This window comes from Rhinatrema bivittatum, chromosome 3 (assembly GCF_901001135.1).
Source record: "Rhinatrema bivittatum chromosome 3, aRhiBiv1.1, whole genome shotgun sequence".
Taxonomy (NCBI): domain Eukaryota; kingdom Metazoa; phylum Chordata; class Amphibia; order Gymnophiona; family Rhinatrematidae; genus Rhinatrema; species Rhinatrema bivittatum.
Window position 1 is genome coordinate 590734191 of NC_042617.1, and position 22166 is coordinate 590756356.

Sequence of the window (22166 nt, forward strand, 5' to 3'; positions counted from 1 at the left end):
TTGTCACGGAATTCCACTTGAACCAATCAATAGTTTTACCTACATTCTTTCCCAGGCCTCACTCTCACCAGGGAGAAAGTGCCTTACACACTTTGGACTGTAAGCGTGCGTTGTCCTTCTATTTAAACCGCACTTCAGCCCAAAGACAATCCAGTCAACTGTTTGTATCCTATGATCCAAACAAACCAGGTAAAGCAGTGGGTAAGCATACTCTGTCAAACTGGCTAGCAGATTGCATACAATTTTGTTATGAAAAAGCAGGCCTTACTCTTCAAGGGCGAGTAAAAGCACACTCAGTAAGAGCGATGTCAACTTCAGTAGCACACCTTCGCTCTATACCTATTCTGGACATTTGCAAAGCAGCAACATGGAGTTCTCTTCACACTTTTGCAGCTCACTACTGTTTAGACAAAGAAGGAAGACAAGATTCAGCCTATGGACAATCCGTCTTAAAGAACTTGTTTCCAGTATAATCCCAACTCCTTCTACATCCGACCTGCTGTAATCTTCGGCTGATTCATTTCAACAACAATACTTCACTGTTGCTTCAGAACAAAATGACTCAGCCTCTAGCTTGCTAATCACCCATATGTGAGGACTAGCATCCTGCTTGTCCTGGGATAAAGCAAAATTGCTTACCTTGTAATAGGTGTTATCCCAGGACAGCAGGATGTAGTCCTCACGAAACCCACCCGCCACCCCGCGGAGTTGGGTCCGTTACGTTTTATTATTTTATTTTTGGCTAACGCTTATTGCTACAAAACAAGACTGAAGAGAGACCCCTGTGGCAGGGAATATCATGACATGCTGAGCATGCTCAGTAGGCACTCCGGTGCCATTCAAAAGTTTCATAGAAACTTTTAAAGAAGTTTTTCCGTACATAGGGCTCCATTACTGATGTCACCCATATGTGAGGACTACATCCTGCTGTCCTGGGATAACACCTATTACAAGGTAAGCAATTTTGCTTTATCCAAAGAAAATAAGTGCTGCATATATGAAGTGCTTTGCAAAAATTATAACTGCATATTTATAAATCTGGTTAAAGCTTTTGAGCTTAGAGGTTTGCTGTCACATAGTACATAAGAACATAAGAAATTGCCATGCTGGGTCAGACCAAGGGTCCATCAAGCCCAGCATCCTGTTTCCAACAGAGGCCAAACCAGGCCACAAGAACCTGGCAATTATCCAAATACTAAGAAGATCCCATGCTACTGATGCAATTAATAGCAGTGGCTATTCCCTAAGTCATCTTGATTAATAGCCATTAATGGATAATAGAAAGACTAGAGGGCACACCATGAAGTTAGCATGTGGCACATTTAGAAAAGGTTTGGGATAAGTTAAGAACATAAGAACATGCCATACTGGGTCAGACCAAGGGTCCATCAAGCCCAGCATCCTGTTTCCAATAGTGGCCAATCCAGGCCAGAAGAACCTGGCAAGTTCTCAAAAACAAAGTCTATTCCATGTTACCATTGCTAGTATTAGCAGTGGCTATTTTCTAAGTCAACTTAATTAATAGCAGGTAATGGACTTCTCCTCCAAGAACTTATCCAATCCTTTTTTAAACACAGCTATACTAACTGCCCTAACCACATCCTCTGGCAACAAATTCCAGAGTTTAATTGTGCGTTGAGTAAAAAAGAACTTTCTCCGATTGGTCTTAAATGTGCTACTTTTTAACTTCATGGAATGCCCCCTAGTCCTTCTATTATTCGAAAGTGTAAATAACCGAGCCACATCTACTCGTTCAAGACCTCTCATGATCTTAAAGACCTCTATCATATCCCCCCTCAGCCGTCTCTTCTCCAAGCTGAACAGACCTAACCTCTTCAGCCTTTCCTCATAGGGGAGCTGTTCCATCCCCTTTATCATTTTGGTTGCCCTTCTCTGTACCTTCTCCATCGCAACTATATCTTTTTTGAGATGTGGCGACCAGAATTGTACACAGTATTCAAAGTGTGGTCTCACCATGGAGCGATATAGAGGCATTATGACATTTTCTGTTTTATTAACTATTCCCTTCCTAATAATTCCTAACATTGTTTGCTTTTTTGACTGCTGTAGCACACTGAGCTGACGATTTTAAAGTATTATCCATTATGATGCCTAGATCTTTTTCCTGGGTGGTAGCTCCTAATATGGAATCTAATTCGTGTAACTACAGCAAGGGTTATTTTTCCCTATATGCAACACCTTGCACTTGTTCACATTAAATTTCATCTGCCATTTGGATGCCCAATCTTCCAGTCTTGCAAGGTCCTCCTGTAATGTATCACAGTCTGCTTGTGATTTAACTACTCTGAATAATTTTGTATCATCCGCAAATTTGATAAACTCACTCGTCGTATTCCTTTCCAGATCATTTATATATATATTGAAAAGCACCGGTCCAAGTACAGATCCCTGAGGCACTCCACTGTTTACCCTTTTCCACTGAGAAAATTGACCATTTAATCCTACTCTCTGTTTCCTGTCTTTTAACCAGTTTGTAATCCACGAAAGGACATTGCCTCCATGACATTTTAGTTTTCGTAGAAGCCTCTCATGAGGGACTTTGCCAAACGCCTGAAAATCCAAATACACTACATCTACCGGTTCACCTTTATCCACATGTTTATTAACCCCTTCAAAAAAATGAAACAGATTTGTTAGGCAAGACTTCCCTTAGGTAAATCCATGTTGACCGTGTTCCATTAAATCATGTCTTTCTATATGCTCTACGATTTTGATCTTCAGAATAGTTTCCACTATTTTTCCCGGTACTGAAGTTAGGCTCACTGGTCTATAGTTACCCGGATCGCCCCTGGAGCCTTTTTTAAATATTGGGGTTACATTGTCCACCCTCCAGTCTTCAGGTACAATGGATGATTTTAATGATAGGTTACAAATTTTAACTAATAGTTCAGAAACTTCATTTTTTAGTTCCTTCAGTACCCTATGATGCATACCATCTAGTCCAGGTGATTTGCTACTCTTTAGTTTGTCAATCTGGCCTACTACATCTACCAGGTTCACAGTGATTTTGTTCAGTCATGTGATCCATCAGTCATGTGATCCATCAGTTTGAGTTTAGATGCCATTTTTGAAAATGATTATCATAAGAATTAATTTCTCAGCAATGAGAATTCTTAACAACAACAAGAAAATAAATTCAAAAATTTTGGTATTGTGAAGAATTTGTACGCTGTGTGAGGAAAATGTAATTCTGTTTGGTGATTTCACGTGCAGCTTGCTGTTTGTTAATTGATAATGTTCTTTCATTGTCTTAAAACAGGAAGTGATGACTCACAGTTGTCGTGATCTGTTGCTCAGTGTACCATGGTTTGTTAAGGCAAACAACATTATTATAAATAGCGTGATGAAAGAATTGAAGTATGAAGTTTTCCAGATGAAAGATACTATTTTCCGAAAAGGAGCTATTGGAAACAAAATGTACATTATTGAAAGAGGGGTAGTGGTTATTGAAGATGCTGACTCAGAAAAAAAACTAACCAAAGGAAATTATTTTGGAGGTAAAGATATTTTTTCAAAAACATATGTGCATGTTATGTAACTTGGAATAATGGATGTATTTACTAAGATACATACTTTTTCATTGATACTACAAGTTCCCATACAATACTTTATTTCATGCACAAGATACAATTTTGAAAAGAATGTGCATAGAAAATCTTTGCTCAGATACAGTACAGTTATATTCAATGATATTGGAATAGTAGTTGAGTGAGAAAAAATGATTTGCATTGTTTTGTTATGTTTATGACTTCTGGATTTATTTTGATATTGAGTTCTGTATAAGTTAATTTGACTTTATAGTATGTTTTGTTCTAGAAAACGAATTCAAGGTATTATACATTATTCCTTTTCAGGCTGATTCAGTAAAGTCCGCGGGAGAGCAGGCGAACGCCCGCTCTCCCGGCGCGTGCACCGGCCCCTCGCCGGTGCGTGCGATTCAGTATTCAAATTAGGTGGTGCGGTAGAAATGGGGAAAAGAAGGCGCTAGGGACACTAGCGCATCCCTAGCGCCTCCTTTTAGCCCGGAGTGGTGGCTGTCAGCGGGTTTGACAGCCGATGCTCAATTTTGCCGGCGTCAGTTCTCGAGCCCACTGACAGCCATTGGCTTGGAAACCGCATGCCGGCAAAATTGAGCGTCCAGTTTTCGGCCCGACAGCCGCTGGCCGAATTCACATTTTTTTTAAAAACTTTTTTTACTCTTCGGGACCTCCGACTTAATATCGCCGTGATATTAAGTTGGAGAGTGCACAGAAAAGCAGTTTTTATTGCTTTTCTGCCCACTGACAGCCATGGGCTTGGAAACCGCATGCCGGCAAAATTGAGCGTCCAGTTTTCGGCCCGACAGCTGCTGGCCGAATTCACATTTTTTTTAAAAACTTTTTTTACTCTTCGGGACCTCCGACTTAATATCGCCATGATATTAAGTTGGAGGGTGCACAGAAAAGCAGTTTTTATTGCTTTTCTGCGCACTTTCCCGGTGCGGAAAAAATTAGCGCCTACCTTTGGATCGGCGCTAATTTCTAAAAGTAAAATGTGCGGCTTGGCTGCACATTTTACTTTCTGTATTCCGCGTGCATACCTAATAGGGCCATCAACATGCATTGTCCAAGAGCAGGCTAACAGTGCGCTCCGTACTGTATCGGCCTGTTTATGCTCATATTCAGTATTGAACTGATGGCAAAATTCCATTCAGATACATACAATCTGATCCAACAGTGCAACTACTTCCATGGGTAGAATTATTATGTCTAAAGTAAAGTCAAGCTTTTCTTAAGTTTTCTTATCATGCAAAGGGAAGATGTTGTGACTTTAGAGTTCACGCATATTCTCTACCATTTAGAGACATGTTTTGCTTGGGAATAAGATGCACCATGCTGTCTCCGCAATCAGTCATTGTTGCAGTACTTAGAATTTATGTGGTTTGGGATATAGAAGAAAGACCAAATTTTGCCACATCCCCGATTCCCCTCACCTATTTCAGGAACTGTAGTGATGTCCATTTTCCTTGTTTAGTTGAAGTCTGTTTCTTATTTCTCTTTGAATCCATTGGGCTGCTTCTGCTGAACGTGTGTGGTAGATGGGATCAGATTAGTTGACAAGTTTACTAGTTTACCATGCTAAGTACCAGCACTGTAAATTAGCAAGTGTTCTTGATCAAATACATGTTTATTTTGTGGAATGGCATGCTAAGATTCATATAGGTGCATTTTTAAAGCCCAACAAAGCGCCAAAATTAGGGGATGCATGAATATGTTGGGCTGGTGCATGCCGAGTGGACTTCAAAAGCCATCTGTATATGCGCACACATGCCGCTGCGCACACAAATGAAAAGTTTCCAAAAAGGGGCGGGGTGGGTATTCCGGGATTTTAACATGATATTTGCACATAAATACTTGCATGCAGTAGCATGCACCAGAACATAAGAACATAAGAACATAAGAAAATGCCATACTGGGTCAGACCAAGGGTCCATCAAGCCCAGCATCCTGTTTCCAACAGTGGCCAATCCAGGCCATAAGAACCTGGCAAGTACCCAAAAACTAAGTCTATTCCATGTAACCATTGCTAATGGCAGTGGCTATTCTCTAAGTGAACCTAATAGCAGGTAATGGACTTCTCCTCCAAGAACTTATCCAATCCTTTTTTAAACACAGCTATACTACCTGCACGAACCACATTCTCTGGCAACAAATTCCAGAGTTTAATTGTGCGTTGAGTAAAAAAGAACTTTCTCCGATTAGTTTTAAATGTGCCCCATGCTAACTTCATGGAGTGTCCCCTAGTCCTTCTACTATCTGAAAGAGTAAATAACCGATTCACATCTACCCGTTCTAGACCTCTCATGATTTTAAACACCTCTATCATATCCCCCCTCAGTCGTCTCTTCTCCAAGCTGAAAAGTCCTAATCTCTTTAGTCTTTCCTCATAGGGGAGTTGTTCCATTCCCCTTATCATTTTGGTAGCCCTTCTCTGTACCTTCTCCATCGCAATTATATCTTTTTTGAGATGCGGCGACCAGAATTGTACACAGTATTCAAGGTGCGGTCTCACCATGGAGCGATACAGAGGCATTATGACATTTTCCGTTTTATTCATCATTCCTTTTCTAATAATTCCCAACATTCTGTTTGCTTTTTTGACTGCCGCAGCACACTGAACCGACGATTTCAATGTGTTATCCACTATGACACCTAGATCTCTTTCTTGGGTTGTAGCACCTAATATGGAACCCAACATCGTGTAATTATAGCATGGGTTATTTTTCCCTATATGCATCACCTTGCACTTTTCCACATTAAATTTCATCTGCCATTTGGATGCCCAATTTTCCAGTCTCACAAGGTCTTCCTGCAATTTATCACAATCTGCTTGTGATTTAACTACTCTGCACAATTTTGTGTCATCTGCAAATTTGATTATCTCACTCGTCGTATTTCTTTCCAGATCATTTATAAATATATTGAACAGTAAGGGTCCCAATACAGATCCCTGAGGCACTCCACTGTCCACTCCCTTCCACTGAGAAAATTGCCCATTTAATCTTACTCTCTGTTTCCTGTCTTTTAGCCAGTTTGCAATCCACGAAAGGACATCGCCACCTATCCCATGACTTTTTACTTTTCCTAGAAGCCTCTCATGAGGAACTTTGTCAAACGCCTTCTGAAAATCCAAGTATACTATATCTACCGGTTCACCTTTATCCACATGTTTATTAACTCCTTCAAAAAAGTGAAGCAGATTTGTGAGGCAAGACTTGCCCTGGGTAAAGCCATGCTGACTTTGTTCCATTAAACCATGTCTTTCTATATGTTCTGTGATTTTGATGTTTAGAACACTTTCCACTATTTTTCCTGGCACTGAAGTCAGGCTAACCGGTCTGTAGTTTCCCGGATCGCCCCTGGAGCCCTTTTTAAATATTGGGGTTACATTTGCTATCCTCCAGTCTTCAGGTACAATGGATGATTTTAATGATAAGTTACAAATTTTTACTAATAGGTCTGAAATTTCATTTTTTAGTTCCTTCAGAACTCTGGGGTGTATACCATCCGGTCCAGGTGATTTACTACTCTTCAGTTTGTCAATCAGGCCTACCACATCTTCTAGGTTCACCGTGATTTGATTCAGTCCATCTGAATCATTACCCATGAAAACCTTCTCCATTACGGGTACCTCCCCAACATCCTCTTCAGTAAACACCGAAGCAAAGAAATCATTTAATCTTTCCGCGATGGCCTTATCTTCTCTAAGTGCCCCTTTAACCCCTCGATCATCTAAAGGTCCAACTGACTCCCTCACAGGCTTTCTGCTTCGGATATATTTAAAAAAGTTTTTACTGTGAGTTTTTGCCTCTACAGCCAACTTCTTTTCAAATTCACTCTTAGCCTGTCTTATCAATGTCTTACATTTAACTTGCCAATGTTTATGCTTTATCCTATTTTCTTCTGTTGGATCCTTCTTCCAATTTTTGAATGAAGATCTTTTGGCTAAAATAGCTTCTTTCACCTCCCCTTTTAACCATGCCGGTAATCGTTTTGCCTTCTTTCCACCTTTCTTAATGTGTGGAATACATCTGGACTGTGCTTCTAGAATGGTATTTTTTAACAATGACCACGCCTCTTGGACATTTTTTACTTTTGTAGCTGCTCCTTTCAGTTTTTTTCTAACAATTTTTCTCATTTTATCAAAGTTTCCCTTTTGAAAGTTTAGCACGAGAGCTTTGGATTTGCACACTGTTCCTTTTCCAGTCATTAAATCAAATCTGATCATTTTATGATCACTATTGCCAAGCGGCCCCACCACCGTTACCTCTCTCACCAAGTCCTGTGCTCCACTGAGAATTAGATCTAAAATTGCTCCCTCTCTCGTCGGTTCCTGAACCATTTGCTCCATAAAGCTATCATTTATTCCATCCAGGAACGTTATCTCTCTAGCGTGACCCGATGATACATTTACCCAGTCTATATTGGGGTAATTGAAGTCTCCCATTATTACTGCACTACCAATTTGGTTGGCTTCCCTAATTTCTCTTAGCATTTCACTGTCCATCTCACCATCTTGACCAGGTGGACGGTAGTATACCCCTATCACTGTAGTCTTCCCTGATACACAAGGGATTTCTACCCATAAAGATTCAATTTTGTATTTAGTCTCATGCAGGATGTTTATCCTGTTGGACTCTATGCCATCCCGGACATAAAGCGCCACACCTCCTCCCGACTGCTCCTCTCTGTCATTGCGATATAATTTGTACCCCGGTATAGCACTGTCCCATTGGTTATCCTCTTTCCACCATGTCTCTGAGATGCCAATTAAGTCTATGTCATCATTTACTGCTATACATTCTAATTCTCCCATCTTACTTCTTAGACTTCTGGCATTAGCATACAAACATTTCAAAGTTTGTTTTTTGATTGTATTTTTATTCTGCTTTTTAATTGATAGGGATAAGTTAGAATTTTTTAGCTCAGGTGAGTTTTTAGTTACAGGCATTTGGACTACTTTTCTAATTATTGGAACCTCACTGTCGGGATGCCCTAATTCTAGTGCATCATTAGTATCCTTTAAAGATACATCTCTCCGAACCATGCGCTGCTGAGCGACTGTCGGCTTTCCCCTTTGTTCTAGTTTAAAAGCTGCTCTATCTCCTTTTTAAGGGTTAGCGCCAGCAGTCTGGTTCCATCCTGGTTAAGGTGGAGCCCATCCCTTCGGAAGAGACTCCCCCTTCCCCAAAAGGTTCCCCAGTTCCTAACAAAACCAGGATCCCCTGCCACTTAACTTTACTTCTGCTATGGATGATGTGTAAGTTATAAAACAAAAAAATCTAGACAGATTAGCGGGGTTTTCAAAGTCGGGGCTAATAGAGGGTAAGGGAGGCTATTAAACTAGGGGGGTTTGGAAGTACTATCCCTTAACTGGGCAAAACTGGGAACAAACTGGGAAAACTGGCAATGGCGACAGCACATGTGCCTTTTAAAATCCCCCCACTTACACGATAGAAATGGCATTTGTGCGCATAGGTGAATGTCCATTTAAATTGAGCAAATATGTGCGTGCGGTCAGGCTATTTTATAACATGCACTCATATATGTGTTTATGTTATAAAATAGCCACATCCCTGGGCGTGGGCCAACGAATGCGTACACATTTGTGTCCGTGCACCGCTTTGAAAGTTACCATCATAATGTTTATTTCTCAGAACAGATGTAAGGAACTCTTCTCCCAAATTTATGATGGGGGGAGTATGAGAAGCTTTAGGACTGGGTAGTCTCAGCAGTTAGTGGTGCACCAGCTAGAATCAATGCCTACAGGCATATCTTCTCTAAATTAGACTACTTCAACTCCCTCTTGCTTGGCCTCCCTGCTACTACCACAAAACCCCTGCAGATGCTTCAGAATGCTGCCGCCAGAATCCTAACCAACTCCAGCCGAGGAGATCACGTCACACCCATCCTCAGGAATCTCCATTGGCTCCCTATAAGCTTCAGAATCCTTCATAAGTCCCTCACCATTATTCACAAGACCATCCACAATCAGCACTCACTCGACCTACAAATCCCGCTACGACGCCATACTTCAAAAAGACCAATTAGAGAGGCCTATAAAGGAACCCTTCACGCCCCCCCCCCCCCAAATCCACTCTTCGCACCTCCACCAGGGGACGTGCCTTCTCCGCAGCTGGGCCATCCTTGTGGAACACCATGCCTCCAGACCTACGCCAGGAACACTGCCCGCTGACCTTTAAGAAAAAACTTAAGACCTGGCTGTTCAAACAAGCCTTCCCTTAACCTTATCCTTAAACTTATAATCTGTAATATCACAATCAGTATTTTATATTGTATATTTTTCACAATCTATACCTCTCCCTCTCACCGCTGTTATTCAATTTAAATAGATTTCTTCTTTTAGTTCATTCTCTCCTTACTCTCTCAAGCTTTACAAACTGTAATGTCACACTCAGTATTTGTATTTATATTGTATATATTTCATATGCATACTTCTACCCTTTGTTGCCTTTTCACCTTCCTCTCTCTAATCTGTAATGTCAAACTCAGTATTTATACTGTATATGCGAGGGTAAGTCAGTAAGTAAGTCACAAACATACATGGGATTAATATTCATGAAATTTATTTAAATGCAAAAGATGAATTATTTACTGTGAAATATACAGAATATAGTCACAAACAGTTTTTTCTGGAAAAACCAACTACTTTTTAACGTAATCACCGCGAACATTTATACATTTGTCCCAGCGTTTGAAAAGTCCGTCAAAACCTTCTGCGTAAAAGTCTTTTGGCTGGCACCGTAACCAGCACTTCACCTCTTGTTCCACTTCTTCATCGCTGGTGAAATGTTTACCACCGAGATGGCTTTTCAGTTTGCCAAACACGTGAAAATCGCTGGGTGCCAAATCCGGACTGTATGGTGGATGTTCAAGAACTTCCCAGTGCAGGTTTGCAATTGTCTGACAAGTCTCATTCGAAGTGTGTGGTCTGGCATTATCGTGAAGAATCAGCACTCCAGATCTGGGCGTTTTCTACGAATAGCTCCTTTAAATTTTAATAGAATAGCACAGTAGGAAGCCAAATTAACAGATTCACCATGCTTCTGAAAACTGGTTAAGAGTATCCCATCTCGGTCCCAAAACACAGTCAACATCACCTTTCCTGAAGAAGGCACAAGCTTGAACTTTCTCGGTGTCGGTGATAGTGGATGCTTCCACTGCATGGAATCGCATTTCACTTCTGGTTGATAGTGGTGCACCCACGACTCGTCACCAGTAACAATACATGCCATCATTGATTCACCTTCGTTTGCATAACGGCAGAGATTTTCCAAACAGACACCCATCCAGTTGTTCTTATTGTCTTCGGTCAGCTGTTTGGGAACCCATCTTGCACAGACTTTGTGAAAGTTCAATGCAACGTGCACTAAGGAATATGCTAATCCGTGAGAACACCCAATTTCTTTGGCAACTTCATCAATTGTTACCCTCCGGTTAGCGTGAACCATCTCTTCAACCTGCTTCACAGTTGCCTCTGTCGCAATCTCTACAGGTTGACCAGGTCTGGTTTCGTCGTTCACATTGGCACGTCCTTGTGCAAATTTATCGGTCCAGTTATAGATTGCTTTACGCGAGAGACATTTCTCTGCATATACTAGATACATTTCTTTATGAATGTCTTTTGCCACTAAGCCCTTAGCCCATAAAAATCGGACAACAGCACGTTGTTCTTCGACTGTACAATCTGTCAACACGGCAGCCATTTTCCTTGTGTACACAGCCCCTGCGCATGCACAGTTTAAATAACTATTTATGTATATAAGCACTTCTAAGGTGCTGCCATCTATGGAATATGACAACATTACAGATATATGTTTTATTACCTTAGTAGAGAGATTTGTGACTTACTTACTGACTTACCCTCGTATTTCATATGCATTTTGTAGTAATATCTAATTTCAGTCACTTGTCCCCTCTCATCGCTGTTAATTGACTTAGATATACTTCTACTCTCTGTTCCTTCGCTCCTCACCCTCTTCCACCCTCCAAGGTTCCGGTAACCCTTGTTCATTTAACTCACCTCCTCTCTTATTTATTTATTTATTTAGTACTGTTTTATACCGACATTCATGATACAGATCACATCATATCGGTTTACATGGAACAAGGGGTTATAACATTAACTTTAACATATAAGCAGATTTAAAGGTTACAATAAAACAAGGGTAATGGAACTAGGGAGAGAAGAAGCTAGAAGCAGAAGGTAACTCCGTAACTATAACAACTCATATACAGTGTCTGAAATGGCGTTCATTGAGTAGAAGGCATTAGTATATATACTGAGGCATAACTGCGACGGGCCTGAATTAGGAGAAGGCTTATCTCTGTCTTATCTCTATCAGTAGCCCCCTAGCTACATTTAAGTTAATGTGTATTTCCCTTGTTCGATGTAAACCGATATGATGTGACATGTGTCATGAATGTCAGTATAGAAAAGCATTAAATACATAAATAAATAAATAGGTATCGGATCATCAACTTGAAATCCATGAGTACATATAAGACCTTGCAACAAACCACAAATCTAAAACCAATATCATTAAAAATGATCACATGGTGCAAATGTGATTTAAATTTTATATACTAACTTCCCAATACTTCAAAGCACACTTTAATAAAAATATTGTGGGCCGCTGTGTGAGAAGCACAATAAGAGCTTCTCCCTCCGTTTACCTGCTTTCTTAGGATTATCTTTCTCTTCAATCCCTCACACTAAACAAAAAGCCATGCTGAGGGAGAACATTACTCTGGCTGCTCATTCTTGCTTGCTCATCACTCCCAGATGATGGCCGGGGTGAATCCTTACTTCTCTGAGAGCTATGCCCATTACCTACTCCCCTCTTTCTTCACCTTCCCCCTCCCTCTACTCTGTCTCTTCACCCGCTTTCTTTCCCCCCTTCTGTTCCCTCTAATACACACCACTCTTCTCTCACCCCCTTCCCATCTACACTCCATCTACTCATGCACTACACTCCTCCTGGCTTCTCTGTCATCACTTGCCCACCTGTCATGCTCATCCACTGTCTAACTCACACCCCCTCCATCATGCTCCAGTTTCTCCACCGTCATGAATACTCACTCTGCCCTATCACAAACCTAAACTCAAAAACGGACAGACAGACAGTCACAGATCAACAATTAGATGCACTCTATAGTTTTTACTCAAGAACGGAGACAAAAAAACAAAAGGATGGGAAACAGCAAGGGAAAAACAAACAGCACATAAGATACTACTCAGCAATTGCAAAGCACTAAGAACAACCAATCCTACAGAGAAAACTTTCAACACTTAGGTCCAGAGTTTGCCTAACACTACCCCAGACTGACAAAATGGCTCTGGAAGTGGCTGCTTTTTATGTTCATGCAAGTAGGAGTGTCCAAGAAAACAGGATGTGTGCACCCCCAATAATACCACAGGTCAGCAAAAGGGAACATTGCAGCCTTTTACTAAATAGCATTTGTTTTTACCATACGGGTAGATTTTCAAACAGCGCGATTTGGCGTACTTTTGTTGGCGCATCAGGCGCAAACAAAAGTACGCTGGATTTTAGTAGATACGCGCGTAGCCGCTAAAATCCTGGATCGGCGCGCGCAAGGCTACCGATTCCGTGTAGCTGGCGCGCGCCGAGCCGCGCAGCCTACCTCCGTTCCCTCCGAGGCCGCTCCGAAATCGGAGCGGCCTCGGAGGGAACTTTCTTTTGCCCTCCCCTCACCTTCCCCTCCCTTCCCCTACCTAACCCACCGCCCGGCCCTGTCTAAACCCCCCCCTTACCTTTGTCGGGGGATTTACGCCTCCCAGAGGGAGACGTAAATCCCCGCGCGCCAGCAGGCTGCTAGCGCGCCGGGACGCGACCACGCCCCCGGACCGTCCCGGTCCATAACCACGCCCCCGGGCCCGCCCCCGAAACGCTACGTCCCGCCCCGAAAACGCCGCGCGGATCGGGCCCGCCCCCGACACTCCCCCCTCTGAAAACCCCGGGACTTACGCGAGTCCCGGAGTCTGCGCGCGCGCCGGTAGGCCTATTGAACATAGGCGCACCGGCGAGCAGGGCTCTTAAAATCCGCCCCTTAGGTTTTTGCATGTCAGTTTTAATGCCGGTTTTTGCACACTTTATGTGATTACTGCTGAGTTTTAGTGCTGGTTTGATTTGCATACCATTAGTTTGTAGCATCTAGCAGGTCTACAGGCTTTTAACACATGCGTTATTTGTTAACATTTGGTACCATTTTTGGGGCGGATTTTATTACATCAACCCCATTGTTGTTGTATCAGTCACGCATTGCCAAAGTTGCCTTTCCTTTGATTAGTGCTTCATAATGTTTTGACATGCCTCAGAGGTTTATACTATATAGTCCCTTGATGCTGTCTGATAAATTGTAGTATTTGATACACTGTCGATATTCATTCACCTTTTTCCAAATCATCCACCTGAGTAAAGATCACAGATTTAAATTTGTAGAAATTTACAATGATGGCAAATTTGCAATGATGGCAAATTTACAATGATGGCAAATCATTCTGTGCGTTGGTAAATAGGTTGTAAAGCTTGTTGCTGATTTATTGTTTATTGTAAACCGAGGTGATGTTCTTAACGTGCCGCGGTATATAAAACAAATCTCTAAATAAATAAATAAATTTAATACCCAAATGAATGTCATGCTTCTCAGTGACATGAAGGTTGATAAATTGAATGTCATTTATTTCAACATGTTAATAGCAGTATAGCTTTCCAAGCAACTGTCAGACATAACAATAACAGATTTTATATACACTGCTAACCATTAATCTTTCTTATAGCAACTTTGAGTTTTGCTTGTCGAGGATTTATGACAAGCAGCTAACAACACATTAAAACTGAGTTACTGCTATACTAGGTAAAGGCTTTACCATTGAGCAATATAATTAAATTGCTAACTTCCAGCTCATGGTGCTGCTAAAATTTACTGTTAACTTACTTGTTCATTCGGTCCTTGAAAATGGACCCATATATGTTTAGATTTAAGTACTGTTTATGAGTGATACAATTGTTGGTTCTTAATAGCAAAGTGTAAAAACTTGCATGTCTTATAATCTAAGCTTCTTAATTATTATTGTATTGGCCCAGATATAAAATGACCTCAAGAATCAGAGGAACGCAATCAGAAAACACTGAATACAAGTTCTACTCCTTCCTCCACAATCACTCCCTAACTGTTTCACTGGGGTCAGTATCACTTGCCTTCAATCTCTCTCCTGTGGAATAGCAAAATTATCTATCCTGTCACCAGCACTAATCAATATATACATGGCTATCCATGGCAACATCAGATCACTTACTGCTAATATGCTGACAATATTCGACTACTCATCCCACTTGACCCCAGACCCTGAAAAAACAATAGCCACCCTCAAAAAATATCTGGGAAGTCCTCTGACTGACTATGCCAAATAAATTGAGATTAAATCCACAAAAGATGGAAGTACTTTGAAGAGGAACAAAAGACCCTGGCAATTGAAATCTGAGATTATCCTTGAAGGGACAGTTCTTTCTTTCAGCTGTCAAGTTCACAGCCTGAGATTTGTACTAGACTCTAAGCTCAGTATTGAAGCTCAGATTCTGGCAGGATCCAAATGAGCATTCTTTCTTCTACTATCGCAAATGCAGGGTCATCAAAGAAGAGATGAAGATGATAAAGTTATTATTAAGGTGGAGTTGCAGATATCCACTGCTTATTCTTGGATTAAGCAGCTTGGAATCTATCTACCCCTTGGGATCCTGCTAGGTACTTGTGACTTGGATTGGCCACTGTTCGAAACAGGATGCTGGGCTTGATGGATCCTTGGTCTGATCCAGTATGGTAAGTCTTATGTTCTTATCCAGGCTTGTGTGATCTTCTGCTTGGATTACAGCAACTCGATCTACATTGAGATTTAAAAAAAAGAAATTCAACCAGTACCTGCAGTATATGCAGAACACTGCAGCTGAACTGATCTGAAAGCAACTAAATTTGAGATGATCACACCTATTCTATGTAATGGATATGGAGGGTGTGAGCCCTTAGCACTGCGGCATAGTTGACACAGCTTCGAGGGCGAGCCCCTGAGAACTGCGCCGGCAGCTGGTGAATGCACCCTGTATCAAGACAGTCTGGAGCTTCACCTTTATCAGCTGCCTCCTCTGCAGGTTGAGCCCTTGGATTCTGGCAACTGGTGGGACAGGTGAGTCCCTAGGGCAGAGATGGTAGTTACATACTAGAGACAAAGTAAACAGCAGGCTTACGGAAGTCAGAAGAGAGCCAAGGTCAGGGCAGGCAGCAAGCAATTGTAGTGAGGTCCAGGCTAGAAGTCAAGAATCCGAAGCGGCAATCAGAGGGGGAGACACTCATGAAACACGATGAAAACGAGAAAGGCAGGCTGGGCTGGAAGGCAAGGCTGGATGAGGCTGGACTGGAAGGTGAGACAAGGCAAGGCTGGACTGGAAGACAAGATAAGATGAGGCACAGGAACACTGGCAACATACACTGCAAGGATAGCAGGAGACCCATTGTTGAGGCAAAATAGAGTTCCAGTGGTCCTTTTATAGAGCAGCAGCGGTGATGTTATCTATGAGCGTCACAATCTTTTCCCTCAGTGGAACCTTTAAATCCGGCAATGTTGGGTGCACGTGCACTTAGAGGAAAGGCCTGAGGCAGCTGTCCCAGCGGCATCCTGCTGCATCTGCGAGGTCCGACAGGGTTTTGCCGCAGAGAGGAGTCCTGGTGTTTCGTGGCATCGAGGGTAAGTGTGGTAGCCTGTAGGGACATCCCACAGGTTGCCAAAAGTAACATTCTACAGTCTGTTCAATGGCTCCTGATACTCTAAGGGGCTCATTTCAAAATCTTGGTTCTGGTCTTCAAGGCCTGTGCACTGCCCTACTTCATCTGCCAACTCATACCATATCTGCTCCCCCATGCTCTTGGTCACAAACACAACTGTGAGTGCCTATGCCTAAGAAGTATACCTCACAACAACCAGATAGAGAGCCTAATCTGGTTCAATCCCAATCTTTGGGGATGTTTTGCTAACCCACATCAGACTAGCCCCTAATCTACTAATAGTTTTCAGTAAACTATTAAAAATATGGCTGAGTCAGCTTTGGGGCACAAACCTAAGTTGGCCTATTTCGCAAGCCATGCTCACTGATCTTTAAAAGACTGAAAGAAATTGTTCCATTTAAGAACCTACTAGACAGACATAAGCAATTATACTAGCATTCTTGTCAGGTTATTAGGAGCTATCTGCAAGTAAGACACTCCAGTCCAGCATTTCACAACTGGGTTTTATTTTAGTTTATATTACAATAGAAAATACAAGTAGATCCTGGCGTACCCTTGCAGGATTGTTTATGCAGTTACACATCCCTTCTCAGCGACAACAAGAGGACTTGAATTCAATTTAAGCAGGTTGAAAAGGAAAACTAATATTTCAATCCATTCTAATTCAGGTTACACAGACAACACAGTAATTCACTACTTCATTTTATAGGCACAGATGTATTTGTTTATAATTCCAAAAGATTCCTAAGTCTCAGGTCCTCACAGCTCATGAACACTATAATGTTCCCAGAAACCCCTTTTGAATCCTTGAGGACCAATCCAGACAATCGGGCAGAACTGCAGTTGTGGGCTTGGGAGAACAAGCAGGCCCTTTCTGCTTGCTTGCTTCCTTTCTAGGTAGATAGATACTAGGTGACTCAGAGAGAATTCTCCTGTTTTTTTACCCCTACAATCCACTAGTTCATAGAAATGACGGCAGAAGAAGACCAAATGGCCCATCCAGTCTGCCCAGCAAGCTTCACACATTTTTTCTCTCATACTTATCTGTTTCTCTTAGCTCTTGGTTCTATTTCCCTTCCACCCCCACCTTTAATGTAGAGAGCAGGGATGGAGCTGCATCCAAGTGAAATATCTAGCTTGATTAGTTAGGGGTAGTAGCCGCCGCAATAAGCAAGCTACACCCATGCTTATTTGTTTTACCCAGACTATGTTATACAGCCCTTATTGGTTGTTTTTCTTCTCCCCTGCCGTTGAAGCAGGGAGCTATGCTGGATATGCGTGAAGTATCAATTTTCTTTTTTTCTCCTCTGCCGTTGAAGCAGGGAGCTATGCTGGATATGCATGAAGTATCAGTCTTCTCCCATGCTGTTGAAGCAGAGAGCCATGCTGGATATGCATCGAAAGTGAAGTATCAGGCACATTTGGTTTGGGGTAGTAACCGCCGTAACAAGCCAGCTACTCCCCGCTTTGTGAGTGCGAACCCTCTTTTCTTCTCCCCTGCCGTTGAAGCAGAGAGCTCTGCTGGATGTGTGAAGTATCAGTTTTTCTTCTCCCCTGCCGTTGAAGCAGAGAACTATGCTGTATATGCATTGAAAGTGAAGTATCAGGCTTATTTGATTTGGGGTAGTAACCGCCGTAACAAGCCAGCTACTCCCCTCTTTGTGAGTGTGAATCCTTTTTTCCACATTTCCTCTTGCTGTTGAAGTTAGAGCGATGTTGGAGTCACAAAGAAGAATATCATCTTCAACTGAGGGAGACTAAGAAATTAATCAAGTTGGCAAAAAGTCAAGCGGAAGAGAGGATTGCCAAGGAGATAAATATGGTGACAAAAAATTTTTCAGATACATCAGCGAAAAGAGAAAAGTCCAAAGTGGTATAGTGAAATTGAAAGGTGGAAATGATCAATGTGTGGAGAGAGACGAAGAAATGGCAGAAATATTAAACGAATACTTCAGCTCTGTGTTCACTAAAGAAGACCCTGGAGAAGGACCATCTCTACACAACAAGAAACTGGAGGGAAGCGGAACAGAGGAAAATCCATTTACAGTAGATAATGTATGGGAAGAGCTAAAGAATCTGAAAGTGGACAAAGCCAAGGGGCCTGATGGGATTCATCCAAGGATACTGAGGGAGCTCAGAGATGTGCTGGTGGGACCGCTGTGCGACCTGTTCAATAGATCCCTAGAAACGGGAGTGGTGCCGAGTGATTGGAGAAGAGCGGTGGTGGTCCCGCTTCACAAGAGTGGGAACAGAGAGGAGGCTGGTAACTACAGACCGGTTAGCCTCACTTCAGTGGTGGGAAAAGTAATGGAGTCACTGTTGAAAGAGAGAATAGTGAACTATCTACAGTCGGGAGAATTGATGGACCAGAGGCAGCATGGATTCACCAGAGGAAGATCCTGTCAGACAAATCTGATTGACTTTTTTGACTGGGTAACCAAGGAATTGGATCAAGGAAGAGCACTCGATATCATATACTTGGATTTCAGCAAAGCTTTTGATACGGTTCCGCACAGGAGACTGGTGAATAAAACGAGAAGCTTAGGAGTGAGTGCCGAGGTGGTGACCTGGATTGCAAATTGGTTGACGGACAGAAGACAATGTGTGATGGTAAATGGAACCTTCTCTGAAGAGAGAGCGGTTTTAAGTGGTGTACCGCAAGGATCGGTGTTGGGACCGGTCCTGTTCAATATCTTTGTGAGCGACATTGCAGAAGGGATAGAAGGTGAGGTTTGTCTTTTTGCGGACGACACTAAGATCTGCAACAGAGTAGACACACCGGAAGGAGTGGAGAGAATGAGACGGGATTTAAGGAAGCTGGAAGAGTGGTCGAAGATATGGCAGCTGAGATTCAATGCCAAGAAGTGCAAAGTAATGCATATGGGGAATGGAAATCCGAATGAACTGTATTCGATGGGGGAGGAAAGGCTGATGTCCACGGAGCAGGAGAGAGACCTAGGGGTTATAGTGTCTAATGATATGAAGTCTGCGAAACAATGCGACAAGGCGATAGCAAAAGCCAGAAGAATGCTGGGCTGCATAGAGAGAGGAATATCGAGTAAGAAAAGAGAAGTGATTATTCCCTTGTACAGGTCCTTGGTGAGGCCTCACCTGGAGTACTGTGTTCAGTTCTGGAGACCGTATCTTCAAAAAGACAAAGACAAGATGGAGGCGGTACAGAGAAGGGCGACCAGGAAGGTGGAGGATCTTCATCGGATGACGTACGAGGAGAGATTGAAGAATCTAAATATGTACACCCTGGAGGAAAGGAGGAGCAGAGGTGATATGATACAGACTTTCAGATACTTGAAAGGTGTTAATGATCCAAAGACAACTACAAACCTTTTCCGTAGGAAAAAAATCAGCAGAACCAGGGGTCACGATTTGAAGCTCCAGAGAGGAAGATTCAGAACCAATGTCAGGAAGTATTTCTTCACTGAGAGGGTGGTGGATGCCTGGAATGCCCTTCCGGAGGATGTGGTGAAGACCAGAACTGTGAAGGACTTCAAAGGGGCGTGGGATAAACACTGTGGATCCATAAAGTCAAGGGGCCGCCAATGAAGAGTGGGTGACTCGCCAGAATGATGGCTACTGCCAACAAGGAGACACACACAGTATCAAATGCAACAAGAACATAAAGCCCTCCCTATATTAACTGAAGAAATTCTAGAGAAAAACATTGACGTGTTACCAGAAAAGAGAAAAAACCAATGCATGCAGAACTTCAAGATCCATAACCAAAAGAAAAAGCTAATTGAGATGGATAACTCTGTCATCAATGGCACAACTGCAAAAGGAAAGAGTAAAGTGAATAACAAATCTCAACTAAAGTCTCATAAGGAGTACAGGAAAAGCAATAACCTTAAAGAGAGTACCTGGAAAGCTATGACTACAAATGCTCATAGTTTGGGAAATAAAATCCTAGATCTGCAGGCCCTAATGACAGAGGCAGAACTGGACATCGTTGCTATCACAGAGACATGGTTCACAGAATCTCATGATTGGGATACAGCAATACCAGGCTATAACTTGTTAAGGAAGGACAGAGTGGATAGAAAAGGGGGAGGTGTGGCTCTTTATGTCAGAAATAATATCCAAGCATCTGAGCTGCAAGGAAGTTGGGGCAAGGAAGAAGCACTATGGGTCGACCTAAAAACAGATGATGGAGCATCCATTTATATTGGAGTGGTTTACAGGCCTCCAAACCAAAAGGAAGAGCTGGACAGAAATCTGGTTGAAGACATCCATAAGATAGGTAAGAAAGGGGAAGTGGTGATTGTTGGTGACTTTAATATGCCAGATGTAGACTGGAAAATCCCATCTGCAGAATCTAAAAACAGTAGAGCAATAGTGGATGCCATGCAAGTATCTTTGTTCAAACAAATGGTATTGGAACCCACAAGAGAAGGAACTATTCTCGACTTAGTGCTCAATAATGGAGATATCGTCTCTGATGTCAAGGTGGGCGCCCACCTCAGCACCAGTGATCATCAAACGGTATGGTTTAATATCACTAAAAGAATATGGAAAAGAAGCACAAAGACCAGAGTTTTACAGTTCAAAAACACAGACTTTGAGGAAATGGGGAAGTACCTAGAGGAAGAACTAAATGGATGGGAAAATGAGAGATGTGGATCAGCAGTGGACCAATCTAAAAGGAGCAATCGCCAAGGCAACTGCTCTATATGTTAGAAATGTAAAGAAAAGCAAAAGAAAAATGAAACCTATCTGGTTCTCAAAGGAGGTGGCTGACAAAATTAAAGCTAAAAGAACTGCATACAAGAAATACAAAAGATCCCAAAGGGAGGAGCACAAAGAAGAATATTTGATTCAACTGATCTACAACAGTTGCATTGGATAGTTCTTGACTATCCTATTGGATAGTTCATGACCTGCTTGCACTCTTTTTTTTGTCCTGACAATACTAAAACCGTAGCCAAACATTTTCTATATTGCTCTCCTTCACAGTGCCTTACCCTGAAGTACTCCTCTGACTCTTTATTTTCGTACATTTTATGATGTGTCCCTGTAATGATTACAATGATTTTATTTATTTGCGATATTAAGAATGTAAATGCTGAGCTGCTGTAACATGATTTGAATTCTCTAGCTGGAAAAGCATGAAACAAATAATAATTATGAAGATGGGTAATTGCCAGGTTCTTGTGGCCTGGTTTGGCCTCTGTTGGAAACAGGATGCTGGGCTTGATGGACTTTGTCTGTCCCAGCATGGCAAGTTCTTATGTTCTTATTGTAAGCCCTCTAGGGATAAGGAAGTACCTACGGCACCTGAATGTAATCTGCTTTGAAGTGCCGAAAAGTGGAATATAAATAAAATTAAATATATTTCTTTTTTTAACAATAAGTAAAATAGATTAGTGTACCAAAATTGCCACTTCTGCTTTTATCATTTACAGAAGTAACCATAAATCAATGATCCATCATCTCTTCAGCTTCCTATGTTCTTTGTCATCCAAATGTGCTTCCTGCATCATAATAATATCTAACTTTTGAGTTTTCAATGCAATACCTACAATACATGCATGTAATTCACTTTGAAGGGTCAAAAAGTAGAATATAAATAAATAAAATGAAATTTAAAAACGTAAGACTTTTGCTTGCAGATTTATTCCTCCATATTCCAAGAAATAGTTTTTGCCTCCCATTTACTCATTAAACATCTACATTAACAGAAAACCATTAAAGACCCAAATATAATTTCTAAGAGGATTACCCAGCCTTAATCCTCCCACATAGAACAAATCCTGTGTTTGCTCCCTCCATTTC

General features: G+C 41.8%; 1 protein-coding gene across 1 annotated transcript in view; it reads left to right on the plus strand.

Annotated features, from left to right (window-relative positions):
* LOC115088438 (potassium/sodium hyperpolarization-activated cyclic nucleotide-gated channel 1-like) overlaps positions 1-22166 on the plus strand; it is a 312950-nt gene that overhangs the window by 150972 nt on the left and 139812 nt on the right. Inside the window, exon 6 of the mRNA XM_029596713.1 lies at positions 3281-3518. Coding sequence (XP_029452573.1) covers positions 3281-3518 — 238 coding nt within the window. The remainder of the gene's footprint in view (positions 1-3280; positions 3519-22166) is intronic.